This window comes from Mixophyes fleayi, chromosome 9 (assembly GCF_038048845.1).
Source record: "Mixophyes fleayi isolate aMixFle1 chromosome 9, aMixFle1.hap1, whole genome shotgun sequence".
Lineage (NCBI taxonomy): Eukaryota > Metazoa > Chordata > Amphibia > Anura > Limnodynastidae > Mixophyes > Mixophyes fleayi.
In genome coordinates this window covers 122,416,340-122,425,645 of record NC_134410.1, presented here as the reverse complement: position 1 = coordinate 122,425,645, position 9,306 = coordinate 122,416,340, and the positions used below count along the sequence as shown (strand labels likewise).

At 43.1% G+C, this 9,306-nt stretch overlaps 2 protein-coding genes across 3 annotated transcripts; one reads left to right on the top strand and one right to left on the bottom strand.

Moving 5' to 3' along the window:
* On the bottom strand, window positions 1-5,859 carry LOC142101179 (U4/U6 small nuclear ribonucleoprotein Prp4-like). Its single transcript, XM_075185445.1, has 7 exons — window positions 5,764-5,859; window positions 4,737-4,904; window positions 4,357-4,543; window positions 3,726-3,813; window positions 2,669-2,748; window positions 1,792-1,885; window positions 1-1,307 (listed from the first exon to the last, which is right to left on the bottom strand). The coding sequence occupies exons 2-7, from the start codon at window positions 4,894-4,896 to the stop codon at window positions 1,209-1,211; spliced, it is 708 nt and encodes a 235-aa protein (XP_075041546.1). The 5' UTR covers window positions 4,897-4,904; window positions 5,764-5,859; the 3' UTR covers window positions 1-1,208.
* On the top strand, window positions 5,839-8,108 carry LOC142101183 (anaphase-promoting complex subunit CDC26-like). 2 transcript variants are annotated; one of them, XM_075185452.1, is made up of 3 exons: window positions 5,839-5,911; window positions 6,469-6,557; window positions 7,799-8,108. In XM_075185452.1, exons 2-3 carry the CDS (start codon window positions 6,477-6,479, stop codon window positions 7,970-7,972), a joined length of 255 nt encoding a protein of 84 aa, XP_075041553.1. In that variant the 5' UTR covers window positions 5,839-5,911; window positions 6,469-6,476; the 3' UTR covers window positions 7,973-8,108. The 2 variants fall into 2 exon arrangements, with proteins under 2 accessions (XP_075041553.1, XP_075041552.1); XM_075185451.1 differs by having other exon boundaries at window positions 5,851-5,940.
* Window positions 8,109-9,306: the final 1,198 nt, after the last annotated feature.

Below are 9,306 nucleotides of genomic sequence, written 5' to 3'. Positions count from 1 at the left end.
TGGTTTACTAATAATATTTTATTAAAAGGATTGTATGTATTCTTTTAGGCTTCAGATATAACTATTTTATCGTTATCATACATTTCGTAAAATTGTCACTAAAAAAAAATAGATAAAAACAAAATAAGATTTTAAATAAAAAAAGTGAAAAATGCCAAAATGCAGATTTATCCATTGTATATTAGTCATCTAGGAGACAACTTCAGTCACAATTATTTAAATACTGCATCTAATTTTCAAACAGGTAATGCAAATCTCAGAATGAAACACTATGGTACACATGCACTCTTTGGGTCGGGCTACCCGACAATGGGTACGGGGGGGGGGGGGGGGGGGGGGGGGGTCACAGGCCTGAATTGGGGTCTGTTCACCCAACACAGCTGGTTGCTGTAGAGTGAAACCAATTACACAGATTATTCACGGACCACAAATTTTAACAATTAAGTTGAAGTGGTCTAGAGCGCTCCAATTGAAGTCAATTTAATTTACGAACTAGTTGTTTAGCAATCGTGTGATAGAATAGACTCTGCACTGAGATTTGTGCAGAATGCTTTGATTTGTAAATAGATTTCTGGAATTCCCAAAATATATAATTTTAGAGATTCAATGGGATTGAGAGTCGTCAAAATCTGGAACGGATTGCATCGGTTATATGTGGATCTACAACGGGTTTCATGGTGTGGCTGGCATTCTGAATAACAATCAACATCAGTCTGGAGAAAACACCAATTCTACACTCAACTCTTCATGTATCTATCAACTTGGGGTTTACAACAATTGTCTAACTAGACAGGACCCACTGAATTGTTAACTACAATGTCTAAGTTTGTAGTAGTACAGTCAGAGGAACAGGTTTGGTGGTTGAAGTTCTCTCCGTAGAGAGCATGTCGAAGATTCGCCTTAGAAAGCCCAATGGGTGGACGAAGGCTTGATCAACGCAGAATCGGAAGTGATGACAAGACTGTAAATCCTAAACTACGAAGACACCGGACGACGTCAACTACAGATGCGGTATCAAAAAAAAGGCATCATAGGAATTTGTTAGACATATCGTTTGTGGGCTCTTCGGAAGAGACTCAACAAGCAATTTGCCAGCGTCACAAGATGTCCCATCATCCGAACCCTTGGGGTGGGGTTAAGTGGCTAATGGCAATGTTCGGTGATGTCAACGACCACCGCCTTCTTCCAGCTAAATAGGAAATATCCAGTCACCAACACGCCGTAGCCAAGAGTCTGGAGTTCGGACTAAAATGGCAGAAGGACAAAGGACGGTCATCACCGATTTGGCTGCAAAAGTTGTTCAAGGACTGTAGAGAGCACAAGAAGAACAAGTTATGTACAGTTAATAAACACTATAGAGTATCTCACCCTAAGCCTTCTAAACTCTGCCCAGAAATATTTCTTCCTGTGTGCGACCTCTACAAGTGACCTGTCCCCTTAATATATTCATCTCTATATCAACTTTTCCAAGTAAATGTAGACAATGGCAGGAAGGTTTGAGCGCAGTCACAGGAAACTGAGCCGTTAGCTCTAGTACGATATCACATAGTATTTTATAGAGCCTGTCCATTAAATAGGGGTGAAACACCATTGCCCCCACCTTGTAGAGTCACAGGAAGAAACAATGCCTTTTGAATATTCAGCCAGGAAGTGTTTCAGTGATGTCACTGGTTCCTAGTGAATTGATTGGCTGCAGTCTTGTAGCAGGGTTGCCTTCATTGTATTGAAGCGATAGGTCCACTTTAATGACAGTTTAACCCTCGTATTTTGTTCACCGCCCGTTATACTTACTGTCAGAGATTTGTCCAGCTCTTGTTTCAGGGACGTCCTGGTGGATTCTGGGATGCTCCTTTGTCCCCTTGCGGCTCCCAACCGCTTCAGCGCCCTGGAGAGAAGTGTATTGTGGGTAAACGCACAGAGTACATTACAGGAAACGTCCTGTCCCGTATAACTAGCTGCCATTTGTGTTTCAGCCCAGGACGTTCCTCTGAGCTGTACGATAAGAGCAGGCAAACGACAGTGAGGGAGATTTGGCCTGGGACATCTTTTTCATAGTATAATTGGGATTCAATCCCCTGAACGTACAACACTGAGCAATAGGCTGGCACTTTATAAATAAAAGATATTAATACATATATCCACCAATCCACCGCACCTTACCCAAAAGCACAAATAGATTAAACCATTTAACCAGTGCAGATAGTAAACCTAAAAGCATTCACATTGATTAAAATACAAATAAAATGGAGCTTAATAGAGACAAAGGTATCGCTGTAAAAAATAAACATAAACCACCACAATATAATACAATTGAAACGCTACTCCTAGGATGTTTTCAACCGTCCTTTAACACCTTATACAATAAAGGAAAAAAAACTTTAAAAACTAAATTTAAAAGACGTCTATACAAAAGAGGAGAATTTAAAAAAACGGCTGAAAACCGCCCTATGAGCAGAGCGTTACGATGGTATTACATTGTGGGTTTTTTTAGGTTTATAATTTACTTTGCTAAGTAGGGTAGGCAAGGTGTGCGCCTAGGGGTATAGGTGGATATAGGAATAGTGTATAGGTTTTAGGACCTATTTTCATCGTTCTTTACATACAAATTGTCCCATTTTTTTGGGCATTTGAGTCATATCTCTGGTGTTCATTCACTAATAATACATACCGCGGTAGGGAATACTGAGCGATCCACAGACGAGCAGCTTTCAGGGAGTTGGGCCCCTCATGATACCAGGTCTTTTGATACTGAACGAAAAAAATTGTGGCATAATTAGTTCTAATTCAAGAAATATTCCACTCAAGACTAAAAATCGAATTTTGGGTGAAGTACAAAAGAGGAAACGGTTCTTAGCATTGATACACTGCAGTCCCTGATGGCTGGAACAGTCCAACTACGCAATCCTCTGCCCTCTCACGGCTCTGCCTGTGTCAAGGGTGCGGAATGGGCGGCAATGCCCACAGGGGTTAGAGTGGGTGGCACTGAACAGAACTGCTACAGTCGCTAAGGGAGATCCGGCATATTGCCCACCCAAGGTATGTACAACTGCGGGTTATACATTTAATTCAACCCAAAGCTGAAACATTAGTTGTGTTTGGCGTTACCCCTTAAATATTTGACAGGTTTATGCCCCGGGAAATGAATACATGTATTTTCTACACCCTGGGCAAATAATGCATTAAACAAATCACCAGCTTTATTTAAATAATCCTCCCAGGTGACTGGTTCCGCGTATGAAGCCTGTAATGGTGATGGCCTTAGTGACATGAACGATGCGTGTCCAGCTGCAATCTCCCTTCACACTACCTGTAATGTTCTCTTTCAACATTAAATATTCTCCTGACTCCTATGACAATAAGGGTGATTGTGTAAGGAGCAGTCACAGGTGACAGCCCAGAGTTATACTTGTTTGTAGATTGCTTACATCATTCCAAATGAAAAGCGCTACGAATTTTGCTGGTGCTATATAGATAAATATTGATGATGATGATGGATTACGGGCTTAGAAAGAGATCAATGAAAACACATTATTTTACAAATTCACCACCAGTTTAGAAAATAACTGAGCTCACTCACTAATATAAGTGACCCGATGAGCCTCGATCACGCAAAATTCAGTGCCGAGGCTCCTTCCGCTACAAAAATGCAGGTAAGTCCCTGTCCCACCTCACAGGGGAGATCCCTAGTCACTAGAAGCTGTAGCAATGTCTTATGTTAATCCTACCTCTTCACTTGATGTCTTGCTCTTCTCCTCGTCTTTCTTAGTCTTCTTCAAGGCATCTGTGCCTACCACCGATAGAACGTTTCGCAACCTGGAGAGATAACGACAAAGAAACTTTAACAAAGTTTATATTGGGTAGCACAGTGGCTCAGTGGTAAGCACTTCTACCTCACAGCACTGGGGTCGGGAGTTCGATTCCCGACCATGGACTTATGTGTGTGGAGATTGTATGTTTTCCCCGTGTTTGCGTGGGTTTCCTCCGGGTGCTCTGGTTTCCTCCCACACTCCAAAAACATACTGGTAGGTTGATTGGCTGCTATCAAAATTGACCCTAGTCTCTGTCTGTGTGTCAGTCTTTGTGTGTTAGGGAATTTAGACTGTAAGCTCCAATGGGGCAGGGACTGATGTGAGTGAGTTCTCTGTACAGCGCTGCGGAATTAGTGGCGCTATATAAATGATGATGATATATGATGGTGTGTGTTATTAAAAACTAAACTAATAACTGCAACTTCAGACCCAAAAGTAATGTATTAATCCTAACAAACCAAATGCCTTTGGCACACACAGACTTGCTGGCACCTTTCCAGCTTGGGCTTATTGGAGGTCACCATCCAAAGACATCACTTGTTCTCACCTCTCTCTCCTCTCTGCTGGGCCTTCACCAAACAGAGTTATCGGCTCCCCAAGAGCTCTCAGACAGGCCTTCACCTCCGAGTCATCAGTGGACACATTGATCTGCCGCGCTCGCTTTCTGCGCTCAAACTCTGCAAGGACCTCGGCCTGTCTCTCGTTGATGTGCTCCTCAAGGTCAAAGGACTCTCCTGAGGAACATACAGGATATGTCAGGAAACGCAAACAGGTGGCATCATGTAACGGAATAGGGATAACAGCGGGATATCAAGAATACACTGCCCTAGATGTAAGATAACAATATACATGGAGTGGGCACATCCATGAAGCAGATTATGAATCACAGTGCTGGAGAAATGACATGTTTGTGCCTGATGACCTTACCCCCTCCTATGTTAATATTCCCGGCATCAATTCCGGACTTCACGGCTACTTTTCCTAGCGAGGACTCTCCCTTAGCGAGACGCTCCTTTTCCTTTTCTGCCAAACTACCGTAGAAAATACGGGACTTCTTTACCACGGGAACGCCCTCATCATCCGACATGTTTGGGTCTGTGAATAAATTATAAAACATTACAGCATAATATTAAGAATTCTGGGCAGAACAGCCCAAAAGAGAATACAAGGAACTGACGGTGCTTCTCTTTCTAAAGAACAAGCAAAACCACTATTTGACATATATATATATACACACAAATATATATATATATATATATATATATATATACATACATACACACACATAATATATGAGTAGGGAGGTGTTTCTCTAACAAAGCAGACATAGAATGACTGACATGTTTTTAGACTTGCTTTACAGAAAGTCACTGTGGATCGATTGACTGCACTCTCAACTTTTTGACCTGTTTGTACTGCAGAGGGGAGGTAATACTTTTCCTTTTTACAGAGCTGCAGTGGCAATCAAGGTAACACAGAACAATGTACTTTACATTTATGATTCAAAGTTTCACATTTGGGGCTTAGTGGTCTTTTATATTAAGTAATGAATGTACCCCACTACATCTCAGATGGATAAAGTTGGGGGGGGGGTGGATGTGTCCCCTCATCAGACTGTCAGATACACATGAGAATATAGCACAATGTACAACACAGGAAACCAGTTACTGTGGAACTACAAATCCCAGCATGCCCTTATGCTACAACTGAAGCCTCTGGCCTGCAAAGCATGCTGGGAGTTGTAGTTTGACCACACGCTGCCTCAGAGCCCAGCTGTGCTGGGTCTTGTAGTTCAACAACTGGTGAGATAAAGGTACAGAGGAAAGGGGGGGGGCACCAGCAGCACAAACACCGCACTCACACTCAGAGTGCTCACTCACCCGCTACCTCATCTCACACTCGCTGCACTCATACTCACACATAGTGCTCACTCACTCGCTGAACTCATACTCACGTAGTCGCTGTTGTCAGTCTCCTCTGTGTCTCTAAGCGGCTCCTGCACGTTCCGTGAACTGTTTCCGGGTCACGGGGCGGAAATGGGGATAAATTCCGGAAGTGGCGGTGCATGCCGGGAGCTGGGACGCTCTAGAGGAGGAGGAGAAGTGCCAGATACCGGGAGAGGGGGCAAAATGTGTGTTACCCCAACCCCCCATCATCCACCTACCCCATCCACTGCTCATTACACCCCCCCATCACTTACAACCCCCCTATCTTCATCTCACACAGTGCTGTCTATGTCCCCCCCCCCATATCACCTTCTCCCCATAAACCTACAGCTACCCCCCGACACACCAGACACATCTCCACCATCACCCCCCCCCCCCCAGCAGTGCACAGAGCTGTGTCAGGTTCTCAGTGAGCAGTAATCGGCCACAGTTTGTGCCAATAATGTATATCGCTGCATCTCCACTGTCAGACCCGCAGCTCCCTTATCCTGGTAACACTCTGTGGCCCCGGCTCTGGGGGGGCCACCGTTGTCTGACTTTTGATGCTGCACTCTGAGGGCTCATTACACAGCTACATTATACCATGATACCCTATTGTACAGCTGTGATTATATACCATGGCCTGGCTGGGGGCATCTATGTCTTTAAATACAGCGCCCTGACAAGTTCCATCACATAATCTTTGTATGGTAACCGTTACTCTGTCCCTGCAGAACGTAAGATGCTGCGCAGGAAACCCACCCGCCTGGAGCTGAAGCTGGACGACATTGAGGAGTTTGAGAGTATCAGGAAGGACCTTGAGGTGAGTACATCATCATCATTTATGTATATAGCGCCACTGATTCCGCAGCGCTGTACAGAGAACTTACTGACATCAGTCCCTGCCTCATTGGAGCTTATAGGGGCATATTCAATGGTTTAATATCCTCGCAGCGTTAAAACTATTACCGTTATTACAGTAATAGTAAGCTGCATTTCAGCTCGCGGCTCAGGGAGCTGCGAGCTGAAATCCAGCGAGAAAACTTCCGTAATAGTTTTTACGCACACTGTTACCGTAATAAAGGTAATAGTGAGCGGAGCGCAAGATTTTTGGCGTTTCCGCCAACAATTGAATATCCCCTTTACAGTCTAAATTCCCTAACACACACAGACAGATAGAGTCTAAGGTCAATTTTGATAGCATCCAATTAACCTACCAGTTTGTTTTTGGAGTGTGGGAGGAAACCGGAGCACCCGGAGGAAACCCACGCAAACACGGGGAGAACATACAAACTCCACACAGATAAGGCCATGGTCGCAAATTGAACTCATGACCCCAGCGCTGTGAGGCAGAAGTGCTGACCACTAAGCCATCCTGCCATAGTACAGCAAAAAAGCACACACTGCACTGTACTACAGCGAGCTGCTTCATGTTAATTTCCCAGTGTTGGGCAATAAATAGCCTCTTACTGGGGGGTCTCTTACTGTTTATGGAAAGCATTTTGCCAGTAACTAGAAACTTTACATTTTATCTCCCCCCTGCCCAATATTCTGAGCTAGAACTTTCAAAACAGCAGCTATTTAACAGTGAAACTTGGTAACCTAAAAATGGTCCTGCACCTTATTACAGGAAACGCCTCTAGAAGTGTGCTTCATTTGTAAAATCTCATCTCTGTGAATAATCCCCTAGTTGTAAACAGTACGCAGCCAGACTGCATGGATTATTTATCATTTTAATGTCACTCCTTGGCTTGAAATGATCTAACATGGTAGAACAAAAATGTAAGCAACATGGACCTATTATTTTTTTTTTAAAGTGCAAATATATTCTGCAGCACTGTGTAATAGGGAGATCAAACAAAATTTGATTACAATTCAGAACATAACCAGAGATCATTGGAGTGGAGGCACTTCACAAGAGCTTACAATCTAATAGTCTACCAACTATACGTAATACAGAGAGATACTGTAGTTTATATGGTGAAGGGAGCATTATTAATATTATTAGGAGTAATGAACTGTAGCTTTGAATATCATCCAGTCTCTTCTCCCCCCTTCCTGCAGACCCGGAAAAAACAGCGTGAGGAGGTGGATCTATCAGCCAGCGAGTCGGATACAAACGTCCCTCTAAGCATGGATGCCAAGACTCGCGAGCAGACCATCCATGACCGAATCGGATACAAACCACAACCCAAACCCAACAGTCACGCCACACAATTTGGAAACTTTGAATTTTAGCGACGAGAGACGTGCTGATAAGACTTATTATAGGCTCAATTCAGTTCCTGGAAAGGCAACAAGGCCGTGGACTGTCACAGACTTAACTTATCGATTTCTTTTTAGTACATTGCATAATACATTACTTTTTATATGATCATTGTGCTCATTGTGTTGGCTAAGACGGCAGCTCACCTCTGCTGGCTAGGTTTATATTCGTCACAATACGGGGATGTACAGGGAAGGGGCGATCCTTGTCCCAGGGTTACAAAAAGTAATGACCATGTTGTGTATAATTAAGGACAAAGACTGGGCGTAGGCAACAAGTCCACTCTACGTTCCTTAACTGTAGTTTTTTTTTTGTTTTTTTTTAGTGTAAAGGCGGTTAGTAATTAGTTCCTGGATCCCAAGCCTGAGCCCAAACCACAGCACTTGCCCTCTACCTACACGTGCACAGATGTTAATGCTGGTTTTTAAAATAATAATGATGAATTTATTTTTGTAGTATGACCTTGGAAGGGAAAGTTTAGGACTGGCCTATTGTGAGTACTGGACTGTTCTAAAGGCTCTTTAATTTCCTCCCTATGTATGAATAAATTATCTCCCCAACCAACAATTCATTTCTCTAGGAAATGGAGCAGTGGTATGTTCAGTGAGCCCACTTCTCCTCCTGCCTCTCAAATGTATCTTAGCAGAGGGGCAATGCAGCTACAGATTCATCAATCCCTTTAAAGGGACCATGTGACAAAGCATTAGTGTTTATTTACTACTATTGTGTTAAATTGCAGCAACAAAGCAGACAGTGAAAGTAAGGGACTAATGTGTACTTGATAGATAAAAGCAAATATTGCACTCTTAGTACATCAGCCATATTGTGTAACAGTAATAAATCTGTGTAAAACTTTCCCGACCATGACTAAACCAGAGATATTTAATGAATAGGACAGAACCAATAGCCACAAACATTGATGAATAGCAGTCTTGTGTTGAGTGGATTTATAAGAATGTCTGAATATAGGCCGCTCACTTCTAGTGTGCACGGTGCCTGAGCTGCCCAATTTGACCAAAAGTCTGTTGTTTATAGAACATATCATTGGTTGGGCAGAATGGAATCACAAGGTGGTCAGCGATCCCCATTACTATCTGATTAGATGCTGTTTGCAGTTTGTTACTTAGGCTTGGGGCTTACATCTGCCACTTATGTGGCTAAATTGCTGAAAGATTTGGTTGAATGAAGGAGTTGTACCTTTTGCGGACACGTAAGTGAGCTTGAGGAACTACGACTACTAGGAAATCCCGACTTCCTATTGTCACAGAATTACAAGCAAACAAATTGGCATTTAATCATCCAGTTA

Coding starts and splice junctions, on each gene's coding strand:
- LOC142101179 (XM_075185445.1), bottom strand. CDS start 4,896: ATGTCGGATGATGAGGGCGTTCCCGTGGTAAAGAAGTCCCGTATTTTC. Junction 4,544..4,736: donor GAATATTAACATAGGAGGGG/GTAAGGTCATCA, acceptor TATGTTCCTCAG/GAGAGTCCTTTGACCTTGAG. Junction 3,814..4,356: donor CCAGCAGAGAGGAGAGAGAG/GTGAGAACAAGT, acceptor TTATCTCTCCAG/GTTGCGAAACGTTCTATCGG.
- LOC142101183 (XM_075185452.1), top strand. CDS start 6,477: ATGCTGCGCAGGAAACCCACCCGCCTGGAGCTGAAGCTGGACGACATT. Junction 6,558..7,798: donor GTATCAGGAAGGACCTTGAG/GTGAGTACATCA, acceptor CCCTTCCTGCAG/ACCCGGAAAAAACAGCGTGA.